Source organism: Mauremys reevesii, linkage group 2 (assembly GCF_016161935.1).
Source record: "Mauremys reevesii isolate NIE-2019 linkage group 2, ASM1616193v1, whole genome shotgun sequence".
NCBI classification, from domain to species: domain Eukaryota; kingdom Metazoa; phylum Chordata; order Testudines; family Geoemydidae; genus Mauremys; species Mauremys reevesii.
The window spans coordinates 224,925,165-224,937,861 of NC_052624.1; the positions used below are offsets into that span (position 1 = coordinate 224,925,165).

The 12,697-nt window shown below is 40.1% G+C and overlaps 1 protein-coding gene across 7 annotated transcripts in view; it reads right to left on the minus strand.

Moving 5' to 3' along the window:
- Positions 1-12,697, minus strand: part of ASPH (aspartate beta-hydroxylase) — a 113,723-nt gene that overhangs the window by 75,748 nt on the left and 25,278 nt on the right. For 6 of the 7 annotated variants that reach the window (XM_039522516.1, XM_039522518.1, XM_039522517.1 and 3 more), the window contains exons 2-3: positions 1,506-1,655; positions 954-998 (exon numbers count right to left, since the gene is read on the minus strand). In XM_039522516.1, the coding sequence (XP_039378450.1) occupies positions 954-998; positions 1,506-1,655 (195 nt within the window). The remainder of the gene's footprint in view (positions 1-953; positions 999-1,505; positions 1,656-12,697) is intronic. The other variant, XM_039522521.1, reaches the window with a different exon arrangement.

Consider the following 12,697-nt stretch of genomic DNA (forward strand, 5'->3'; position numbering starts at 1 on the left):
ACTATAGCTAAGAAATTAATCATCATCCAGGGCTTATCACCATCACTAGTCATGAGCCCTGGTATACATGGATAAGCAAAAGCAACGTCATAAATGGTAGCTGCCTTAATCAGTAAAATTCAGTAAGTATTTTTAATACATGATCAAAACATTAGAAGTCTTGCTTTTATTTCAGCCACAGTAGCTCTAGCAGCCATAGAGTTAACACTCAGGGGAACGTAGTCTCTTTTAGAAAATAAAGTATTACCTAAAACTATGTCAGCTAAAAATAGATGTTTCCTGGGATCAACAAATGAATTAGTAGGTCATTTAATACTTAATTAGTTTTTGATACACCTCAATATCATGGCAAAACTCAAGCCTGACTCACAATGCTGTAAGATCATGGGGAGGAGTTGTAAAATTTAGAGGTTCTTACAGCTTATCAGTTTATCATGAGCATACCATTGCTTTTTTCCTTGAGGAAAGAACTATCACCAACCACTAAAACTGTGGCAAAATTTCTACAAAAAACAAAACAAAATGTTAACCACTATTTTCCTGTTCTTCACAAAAAAAAATAATCCTACAGAAAATATTTAAATAAAACTAAAATATAGTTTAGAAAATAAGTCAGTTTGGTGGAAGCTGGATTCCAGGAACAGGTCCAGAGTAGACTAAGTAAGCCATCACTATTCTGTTGCAACAATGAAATCGAAATTATTGCTGTTGATTTTCAGGTTAAAGTACATAGTTAGAAATTCTGTAACATTCAGCTAGTAAAGAATTGCATTTTCTCCAAGAATAGGAAGAAAAGTTAGAAATAATAGAATGCTGGAGTTTTTCATTTGAACGATGACTGAAGGAAAGAAACAATTTTTTTATAAGTTAAAATAAAGAGCAAAGCAGAATATGATTAGCATAAGATTTTAATCCCAGGGAGAGTAAAGGAAGTTTGTTTCCCAATAGCCTACCTTGAAGTACCTCTGACAAGTTATAACGGAAGTCCTTTGCTTTGGCTGCATGCATGGTAAAAATACAAAAACCATTATTTGCATCATCAGACCCTGATCAAGTTTTAAATCAGATGCTTGAACCTTACAGTTCAAGTATAATATTCTCCTAGATTCACCTGCATCAAAGATCAAGGACAAACTAACAAAGCATCTGCATGTGTAATGTCAGGTGAACACTGGACAGATTTCTTAGCGCCTAACAAATATGAAGTTTTTTTTTTTTAAAACGCTATTGGAACTGTGAATTTTAAACATTATACACAAAGCACAGTATGCATCCTATCATACCGGGAGTCCACTGACATTTATCTTGGAAAAATAATACACTTGCAAATATATGTGCAATAGTTAATTTACAAATTGGTGATGTACTCCCATCTATCTGAAGGCAAGATTAAATCTTCAGTCTTTCTTCCTGAAATCGGAAAATGCTTCTATTCAATAAATGAAGATACACGTAGCACATTTTCTGACGTACTAAATTATACATTAAGACATGAAAGTTCTTACCTAGAACTTCTTCATAATCTACAAGTTCAAACCAAACAACTGCTACTGATGTCCAAACTCCCAGCAGTGCTATTACCATAAACCAGGTGAAAAATGAGCTTCCAGAGAGGCCTTCTTTCTTCCCATTCTTGTTTCCTCCATGCTTTGTCTCTGTTAAAGAAAGATGTGTAAACATGGAAACTGGATTACTATTAGAAGGCATAATATTTTATTATAAAAGTATGCATGTTTTTACACACTGTGCAAGTAAAAGTATTCTAGAATAATGTTTCAGTAGTACAAAGTGCTCAATAACCTTTGTAAGGCTGTTTACACTACAAGCACTACAGTAGCACAGCTGCAGCTATGCCACTATAGAATTACAGTGTAGACATTTGCTACAGCAACAGAAAGGGTTTTTTCCCCAATACTGTAGTAAATCCACCCCGTAGAAAGGCAGTAGCTAGGTTGACAGAAAAATTCATCTGTCGACCTCGCAGTTCTCTGGGCTCAGTACCAGGGCTTAAGTGGTCTTAACCCCAAAAGTGACAGATAGTTTAACATAAATTTTAGACCAGGTTTAAGTTACTTTCACTACTATTATCTCCTTTATTAGTAGTAGTAATTGTAATAGACATCCAGGGTTTGCATACGCAGGCAAAAAGTGTGTTTTTTAAATGAGTGAAGCTAACGTGATTGAACATGCACCTACTTAATGCCAGCAAATACACAGTTTAACTCCTTTTAGATGGTTTAAATTGGTTGTATTGTTTCCTAGGCTCCCACCAAAGTGACAATATGACCAGATCAAAGGATCTAAGAGGTGTTAAATCAGATCTACAATGGTTTAAAGGGGATTTTCAATCTAGTTAAGATAAATTGACTGAGGTAACATTTTAAAAAACACACCATTGCCACGTGTGTAGACAAAGCTCAAATGCTAGAACACATTACAGGTTTTGATCTGGAACTCAGACACCTTGTTGCTCCCGTCTCTACTACTCAAAAAGGATGAGGAAAATGATGGATTTTATCCATTTGCCAAAAGTTTCTAAAGCCTTCATATTAAAAACCAGAGTTAGTGTATTATGTACCCAACTCAAAGGGCTAAACTGTAAAATTACAATCTGGTACGAGCTTTCCTTTATTAAGGGCAGAGAAAGAAATGTGACTCAGAGCATCAAAATTTCTCCCCTGCTTCCCCTTTGCTCTAGGGAAAAGATTACTTCAAACATGTTCATACAGCAGTTTACTCCCTGCTGTGTACCTAGCCAACAATTCTTGCTGGCAAATGATGGCAGACCCAGTGCTATTCCTACTCCCTACCCACTTGCTCACAGAAGTATCAGACAGGTAGTCCCTGCTCTCCAGTCTTAATCTTGCAGACACTCATAATCTAAGCAAGTGAACAACCTACTCCTTGCACTGCTGAGTTAAGACTTGGTTAATGCAGGTTTAAAGAGTAATTACAGACCTTAATGTATCCAGAGCACAAATCTTTGGGAACTGTTCCCTGAAAACAAACTGAAGACAGTATTTCAGCTAACATGCTAAACAGAAGTAATTTAGGCATAAATTAATGGAAAGAGTAGGTCACTTCCATGAAGGAAGGTAGAGCATCCTAAAATTGAATATGCCTTAACACAGATTTAAACCCTTTTGGGAGGCCTCATAAAAAGTGCCACTCTGCAACCCAAGATCCTACTTTGAATCAATCAGCCCGTTTAAGGACTCAATTTCTTCCAAAAATGGTTAAAAGTCAAGCATTCGGGGGTGGGGAATCAACCTGGATAAAAGTACTGAGGAGGAACTCCAATACTGACTAACCAAAGTTCAATTTTTCTGTGGAAGAGAAAGCACAGCTAGCAGACTTCTCAGAACAACTCCAGAAAAATGACTATTTGAAGCTAGACATGTAAAAGGTTAAAACGGTTAACCGGTAAGCAATAACTTACCGTTAACTGACCTTAAATCGCTAACCTCTGCCCCAGCCGCACCAGGTCGGCCGGAGGGACCCTCGGTCCCCGCTGCGCCAGGCCAGCTGGAGGGACCTTGGTTAACGGTTAACTGGTTAAACGATATAATTTTAAACCATTTAACTGGTTAACTTTATTAACTGATAGTTACATCCCTATTTGATGCAACATCCATTAACAGCTCTCATTCATCTGAACTATGGTCCTAAAAGCACAGAATTCATCAATGCTCTTGATGTATTTGGAGAATATCTTAAACCTTCAAGGTGTTTCTTGGAGACAAAGTTACAATGAAAAAAAATCCAGCTAAAAATAAGAGCTCATAATTTTTTTTAAAGTAAAAATACCAAAAAAGATTAACATTTTTACAAGAACACACACACGTTATAAACATAAATAAAATGAATAAGAACAGAATAATCAATTTTTTTCCTGGATTTTCCCACAGGTGAAGGGAGTCGGCCAGTATGATTAATTAGAAGGAAAAGAAATTAGTGATTATTTAGATGTGTAATGTGAATGCACTTCAAGCCCACTCGGGAAAAGTAAAAACTTTACAAAAGGGTATTATAATCAAACAATACAGCAGCTAAGTTACTGTAATGGCTCAACTTTTCAAAGGTTGCCAGACAATGGAGTTAACCCAAATAGTTTAGGACAAATCTTTGCCGAATTAAAAAGATATGTTATGCGTTTTTCAAATACAAAGAATATTTAAGCATCATTAATATACTGTGATTAAGATTTGTGTTTAATATCAGTATTATCATATTAAGTCTAATCAAATATTTGTTTGCCATCTCTAGTAGGATTAATTAGGCAAAACTAGATCTAAATGATCACAAGTTATATCTCACACTAAAAGGTAGTAGCCCTAGATAAGGGTAGAGGAAGTAGGGATAGTGGTGGCCTCTTTAGCTGGCTTACATGACAGCGGGACAGGGGAGGGAGGGGAAGTCAGTGCATAAGGGCTTCCAGTCCCTCCTTGTTGTCAGGATCAGACTTACTAAGCTAACCCTTCACCATATTCATGGTGTTATATACAGAGTAAAGACAGTCCCAAAAATAGCTGCCTTAGCTCAGTTGTTACTGATGCAATATTTATAGTGGAAAAAAAATCTATTTAATATTGATCCTAGAAGCACAGATTATAAGAAAAAATTAAGTACAGAATTCTGTTTCTTTGACATTCTAACCATAAAACATTCCCCTAGTATGGTGTTTCCAATAATCTTTAGAAAAAGATTAAGACAGTTTAACCTCATGCTTGGACACGTGAGTATAGTTCAATACACTAATGATTACTGGTTAAATTCACAAGGGAAAGTTACAGGCAAAGATAAACGATGTGTTGTAATATATTCAGCAAATATTACAAATCACATAAAAAATGCCCTGGCTAAGAAGTTACTGAATGTTTACAGAGAGCATAGATAAATATGCCATTTTATAAGCACATCCAACTCTTACAAGTACATAAATCACAATTATGTTTCATAAGAACAGTTTATATTAAATGGGTGTTTTAAAAGAAGTCTGTGACAAAGATCTTGTATTGTATCATTAAAGAAAACTATTTGTATTTGCATAAGCAAATATAGCATGATTCTATTTTACATGTCTATACTCTTTTCTTGCGTGGCATTTTCTTTACCACTATTTGTCTCTGGAAAAAGGACTGTGTACCACAGAGCAACAAGACAGGACATCTAAATAATACAGTTTTTTTAAATTAAATAAGTAACCTAATATTACTGCTGCACACTTCCACTTCTAAAAAAGTTTTATCCAAGTCTCGCAGAATCAGATCCTACAACACAAATATCATCTGTTACAAGTGTAGCTTCAATTTGCAAGCTTTGACTCCCAACCTTTAAGTGCTTTGAACAATTTTGCTATACGGAACTGTTTGTATTTGTTTGATATCTGCTCTAACTTGCAACAATTTTTTTTTTTAATACAAATGTTAAATTAGTCACCATAAGATTCATTCATCATTTGTAGAGGCAAACATACATACACAGAGTAAGAGCTAAAAGCTAACTAACCATTAAGGAATACTAACTCTGGATTTGAACTCATTCCAGGGCCTTAATTCAACTTTGAAGTCCTTTCTCTGCACATATCAACTATGTAGAAAGTAGGTCAGTTTCCATATCTGGTAAGCCTTTGCTTACCCTGCCATATGTCTTTATACAGATACCATAAGTGTCTTGAACTGCATAATACTCTTCAATAACAAATATTAAGCTACTGGTTATGACTGGTTTCTATGAATAAAGAGGTTATGTGGGAACGAATTTGTTCATTTACCTATGGTTCTTAATATGTTCGGAAATTTGCTCTACCTCAAAAAAATAAGTAAATAAAAAACAAACAAACAGCATGTTCAAGTGAAACCTTCCCATTTCAATAGGAATACTCAACATATTTTTTTAGCATAGTATGATTGACCACCTGCCATAAAACCTAGGAAAAAAGATCTCTACTTCAGAATTCATTTAAAATAGGAAAAATAAAACAGTTTGTGATGCAGAGCAAAATAGTAAACTGAATCCAAAGCACCCACATACTACAATAAGCCGGTTATTCTGTTGAGCACAAAAAACAGACACAGCCAAAGGACAATTATGCATTTTTTTTGGTTAGTTTCTGCCAAAGGTTAGAATTATACCTGAATCTTCAGCCATGGCGTTAGTGTCCCTTATCCATGGATAAAATAAAGTATATTGGAGTCCAAAATCAACATCCAAGAGGAATAAGGAACGAGTTACCCTCAATCTAGTCTTGCAACAGTGGCGCACACACACAAAAAAAGTAGTTTAATAAAGCTAACTCAGCTAGAACCTGAAACTGGACCTGACTGCAAACACTTCTCCAAAGCTATTTTTAGACCAATCATCTTCACAAGCTACAGGCTTTTAAGCACTCATAAGGAAATCCAGTGCTGGCAACAATCACATTTACTCCCTCCTCTTAACAAAGCATTCTGGATAGTTGGTCCTTTCTCCTCCCTTAATCCCTGAACACCAAACATACCAGGCAAATGAAACAGAACAAACTGTGCTGCTGTATTTTTTGTAATAAGTCATGCCTCAATTCCCGAGTTGTAAGGGCATTAGATCCAGCAGTATAAACTAAAACAAAAGTCTGGACCCAGAGTTTGTCTGTGTAGCATTTTTCAAGCTAGCCTTCACCCAAGAAACTTGCTTTGTGTTGGCACATACATTTTTTCCTAACATCCTGAGTAAATAGTTTACCTGAAATTTGTTGCTGTCCACATTAAGGATAAAACACAGCTAAAAAACTACAAATGAAAAAATCTCTTAAACATGACTACTAAGAACCTCCAGGAATTCATAGTTATTCTGTGAGTATTTCAACTGCACCTCAACTTTGCCTCTAGCATTCTTAAATTGGGTCAGGGCTATTGGCCATTTTGCATTAGCAAAAAAGAATGAAGATTAACTTCAGTCCCAAAATGACTTCTCAAACTCAGCAGCATAAACACACACACAGGGTTCTTTTTTAAACTTATTAAATGAGCATTTTCCTACAAAGCCCATGTTGATTTTACCAAGGGTAACCACATCATCTCTCTCTAGAACAGGGGTCTCAAACACGGCCCACGGGGCTATTTCCTGCAGCCCACCAAACAGTCCGCGCCACTCCCTGAAGCGGCTGGTATCACGTCCCTGCGGCAGGAGGGGGAGGGGGGGAACCGCGGACAATGGGAGCTTCGGGGAAGGTACCTGGAGGCGCGTCAAGCAGCATGCAGAGCCCTGCGTCCCCCTCCCCCAGGGACATGGTTCCAGCTACTTCCCAGAGGGGCCCTGGCTGGCTGGCTGGCTGCCAGCCCCAGTGTGTGCCGCTGCCACCCCAGAGCCTGAAGCCCTCCTACACCCCGCCCCCCAACCCCGTGCCCCCTGCTGCATCCCACACCCCTTCTGCACCCCAACTCCCTGCCCTGAGCCCCCTGCCTGCACCTCAATCCCTTGCTGCACCCTACACCCCAACCCCATAACCTGAGCCCCCTGCCTGCACCTCAACCCCCTGCCCTCAGCCCCCTCCTGCACCTCAGACCCGTGCCCTGAGCCCCCTGCCTGAACCCGAAACCCAACCCCCTGGTGCACCCCAACTCCCTGCCCTGAGCCCCCTGCCTGAACCTCAACTCCCTGCTGCACCCCAACCCCCTGCCCTGAGCCCCCTGCCACATCCCACATCCCTCCTCAGCCCAACTCTCTACCCTGATCCTCCTGCAGCACCCCACACCCCAACCCCCTGCCCTGAGCCCCCTGCCACATCCCTCCTCAGCCCAACTCTCTACCCTGATCCCCCTGCTGCACCCCACACCCCAACCCCTTGCCCTGAGCCCCCTGCTGCACCTCAACTCCCTGCCCTGAGCCCCCGCCACACCCCTCATGCACATTCTAGGGGCAGGGAGGGGACGGAGTTGGGGTGGGAATGGGGGCAAGGAAGAGGTGGAGTGGGGGCAGGGCTGGGGGCAGCGAGGGGGGATGGGTCAGTGATGAAGCCCTCAAGCCAATGAACTAGCCCTCATGTGGCCCTCATGGTCATTTGAGTGTGAGACTCCTGCTCTAGAAGCATAACATTTCTAAAATAATGTGGCATAATCAAATATAGAGGCATCCTTCATCTCCTTTTCGGTTCTGAAAACCTGCACGACTGTTACCATTTAAAACTAAACCGATTCAGTGGTGACCAACATCCACAGTGATGCTCTGATAGAAAAATTAGATAACTGTGACAATGCTACATTCCACATATTTAATCCTTAATGCCCTTCATCCTCAAAAGCTCTCTTTAGGTCACAATGCCTTCCCTATTCTGAGAACAACAACAGTACTATACTATAGACAGGGATATGGCCATTTATTTTTTAAAATCACCAAATATGGCAACAAGCTCTTGATTTGTAAACTCCTTGTGGGAGGAAATCTAATACAAAAGCTTTGTTGGGTGAATGGGGTCTCCCAGTCCAAGGTTTTGCTGGTGGCCGCTCTCACCATTTTTCCTAAAATACTTAATTAACTTTAGGAAAAACAAATAAATATGTTCATATACAGGTCCAAATCAGTGTAATTTATTTATGTATGGTTTTTTGCCGACTCAATAATAAAAATAACATACAGTTGTCTGCATTCTTTACTGAATCTAAACAGAATGGAAACACAAATGCAGTGCTTTGCATGTTCTTATCTGTTTTTTGCTTGCCTTTTTTTTTTTAATAGTGACTTGCTAGCTAGTGAGTCTGTTTCTATTAAAAGTGATATTTGTATGTTAATACCACTTTTCATAGCAGCAGTCTTGCTAGCTTGGAGGCAGTGAAAAGTGATATTAACAAACATGTGAAAAGTGATAGTTGTAACAGACTTATTCAGCCCTGGTAAACTGGAGGACAAATTTAAGCCTTGGATTGGGAGATGGGTAGGGAAGCAGAGTGGGCCAGGGGAGGCAGCAGGGGCCAGAGGCGATGAGGTGGTGACCCTGGACAGGGTCAGAGCCCAAAATCCTGCAGCCATAGGATGGAGCCTGTTGCTGCATGGCCAGAGAACAGAACCCGCCACCCCACAGCTGAAGCCAGAAACCTGAACCTCACCCCTCCTGGGAAGGTGGGAAACTCTCACAGGTGTTTGGCATTTGTGGCTCTGCTGCTTCCCCCCCACCACCACCTTCCGCACCCCTCAATCACTGCCCAAGAGGCTGTGGCCACATTTTAGAAACACTGAATCATAGGATATGTTTATAGTTGTCAAAACAGCATTTTCAGGTATCCGTGTGTGATAGACTATACATAGTAATTACCTTAACTGGCCCCCATTATATGGCCACTGTCTCCACCACCTATTCTGTCTCTTTTCCCTATTATTTGAATTCCCTTCCTATTTTGAATCACAAGTTGTATTCAGTGAGCACTGCCAAGTCAGAGTAGATGCAAAGATTTTAAAATTTGTGTTTGGTTATGCCTTCTTAAAAAAAAAGAAAGGGGGGGGGCTTTGAAGAAATCTATAGTTGGTGGATGATCTGATTTTTAAAATTAGTTGATTATGGTTTCTCTACACGTATTTAAAAACCTTTTCCTGAATTACTATGATCATTTAATAAGCAGTATCTCCCACTAACACCTTATTTTCCTCTGTAGTGTTGTGAATTATTTGCAATTGTATTTTGGGGATTATGGTTTCTTATCAACAAAAGTAGAGTAAATATATTTATATTCTGCAAGGCAGTAATACCGTATTTGCAAAGATGCCTACAGTAAAAACCATGTTATCCAGAACTTTACCAACCAGAAAGCACTAGTAACTGGCTTTTCTCTCCCATGCCCCACACCCCCTTCTGCATCCCAACCCCCAGCCTCCTCCTGCACCCAAACTCCCTCCCTCTTAGTTAACCGGAATTTTTGACTTACTAGCACCCCCTATTCTCCCAACATGCTGGATAACAAAGCTTTTACTGTAGATTTCCTCCCACAAAGAGTTTACAAATCAAGAGCTTACAAATTAGATAAGAAAAGATTGGTATAGAGGGAGAAAGTGAGAAGAGAAGTGAGAGTAAAGGAACTTAGAACACCTAAGTTAAGGAAAAGGATTAAGATAACAGGAACTGACATACTGGATCACAACAGTGTTTGATGCAGTCCATAATCCAGTCTCTGACCATAACTAGCACCTGCTTCAGAAAAAGGTGTGGAAACCTGCAGTAAGAAGTTATGGAATAGCTTCTTAACTTCATCAGTTAGGGTGAAGCCTGAACATTTCTCTCTCTTCCAAAACTTGTTTTTTTAAACACTTACTGTTAAAAGCGGGGTGTTGGAAGATAAAAATAGACATTGGAAACAATGCAAGAAAAGATACATCACGATCTACTACAGACACAGAAAAAGGAGTAAAACCTGAAAGGAAAAGACACCACAAAAGCATGGATGACATGGTAATTTATATTTTTAATGCATAAAATTAAAAGGACAATATGTTAGGATTAAGTGCAGCACTTGTGTTCACTGTGTACAAATACACAACTTTTATTCCTTTTAATGCCTAGAGACTGGCAATTCCAGAAGCCCTTGGACACCCGGCCTTAGCCAGGGTTCTCAGGGTCTTCTTATTGTTTGTATTATCATAGCACACAGGAACATCAGCCATGGACCAAGACCTCATTGTGCTAGGCTGTGTACAAAGAGGGAGCAAAAAGATGGCCACCACCCCAAAGAGCTTTTAAAGTATAAGACGAGACAGATGGATATGGAGAGATAGATGGCAGCGGTCTCAGCACACCAGAAGCCTAGCTGTTGTCAAGTTTTATTGTACACATCAAAGCAAAGGAGGATTTTGAAGGATAATAATGACAGCTAGACATCCACAAGGAGGAGATGTCAGAGAGATAGGCTGAGATTTTAGGGTGGACAGAAGTAGACAGGTCTGGAATATAGAAATACAATTTGAGTCATCACCAGAGATGGTAGTTGAATTTGTGTCTGAGGATGAGACTACGCAAAGATAAGGTAGAGAGAAAAGAAAGGGATCCAGGACAAAGCCCTGTGGAATCTCCACAGGAAGCTGAAGGGGGATGAGGAGGCTCCTCTGAAGGAGCAATCAGAGGTAGGAAGAGAATCAGGAGAGGACAATCTCAGAAGCCAAGAAAGGACAAGATTTCAAGAACAGCAGGGTCAACTCCACTGAAGGCAGCTGACAGGTCAAGGAGGATGAGGATGAGGATGGAGTACTGGTTCTGAGACGTGGCTAAAAAGAGCTAAGGGCAGACTTTGGCAAGAACAGTTTCAGTTGAGTGCAAGGGGTGAAAGCCAGACCAGAGAGGGTCAAGGATCGAATTGGAGGAGAGGAAGTCAAGACAACAAGTAGAAAAAAGCACATACAATGAGCTTAGAGATAAAAAGGCACAAGGGACGGGGGTTTAGTTAGAGAAGCAAGTGCTCTCAAGGGTGGGTTCTCTTAAGATGGGAGAGACTAAACAGGTTTTTACTGTGAGAGGAAGGAGCCAGAGGTGAGCGAGAAGTTAAGGAGAAGAATAAGGTAGGGGATGAGAGCAGGCACAAGGGAAGTCAGAAGATGGGATGGCATCACAGGGGCAATGGGAGGAGTTAGAGAACAGGAGCAAAAAATAAATAAATTTCTGCATCCGTGACCAGAGAGAAGGACACCGTCATGGGGAGGAGGTGGTGGTAGAGGAAAAGGAAAGGTCACACCATATTTGATCAGTTTTCTCTTGAAAGAAATTGGCAAAATCCTGTGCAGGGAGAAGTAGAGGCAAGAGAAGAGGAGATTTTAAGGAGTCCATTGGGGTGGCAAAAAGGCAGTTGGGATTGCAGGCGTAAGATTCAATTAAGTTACAGAAGTAGAGCTGTTTAGCTTAAAAATGGTAGAATTAAAAAGAGAACAAATTTATAATGGAAGAAGTCAACCTGCTCAAGGGATTTTTGCCAGAGATGCTGTGCAGCATGAGAGCAGGAGTATAGGAAACGAATGTTGGGGTGAGCCAGGGGCTGGCAGGGTGAATCCTGTGATGGGAGAGGGCGCAAGAAAGTCTAGGCTCCCTGCTTTGCAGCAGGGAGCCTGAAAGCCCTTGGTTCTCCGAGGCTCAATTATATTTCTAAGTTTTCAAAGTGAAATATTTCAATTATTTAAATTTAAAAAAAAAGTATTTTGCCTTCTGCAGGAAATTTCTGAACTTATACTTTTTGTTCTGAAGCAGGATTCCCCCCACCCCATTTCAGAATTTTGGAACTTCTTGCAGAAATGGACATTCCAGATTTCAACCAGCTCTACCTAAAACCAAGATTGGGACCATGTCATACGAGAGGCTGTACAAACAGCAGAAAAAATAATCACTATCCTACAGTTTAATTACAGACTGGATGCAAAAGTGAGTGTAAAACACACATAAAGGGCAGTTAAGGGAGGACAGCAAAAGACCCGAAGGTGAAGGTGGAAGTCTGAATTTCTAATGAGAAAATGACATTCAGAATGTACAAAGAAAAGAATCATTAATGCTGTATTTTGCAAGGGGGAATGTGGCATCACAGAAATCAGTAAGGAGGATATGGTAATCCAAAAGTGATATGAAGACTTGGACAAGTGTTTGAGCTGTGTGGACAGATTTAATATTGGTACTGATTACCTGTTTCCAATGGGAGATTGTAATTATTGGTAACCATAGAATGAGACCATTAACTTAAGTTTAGGATAAGTGAAGGTC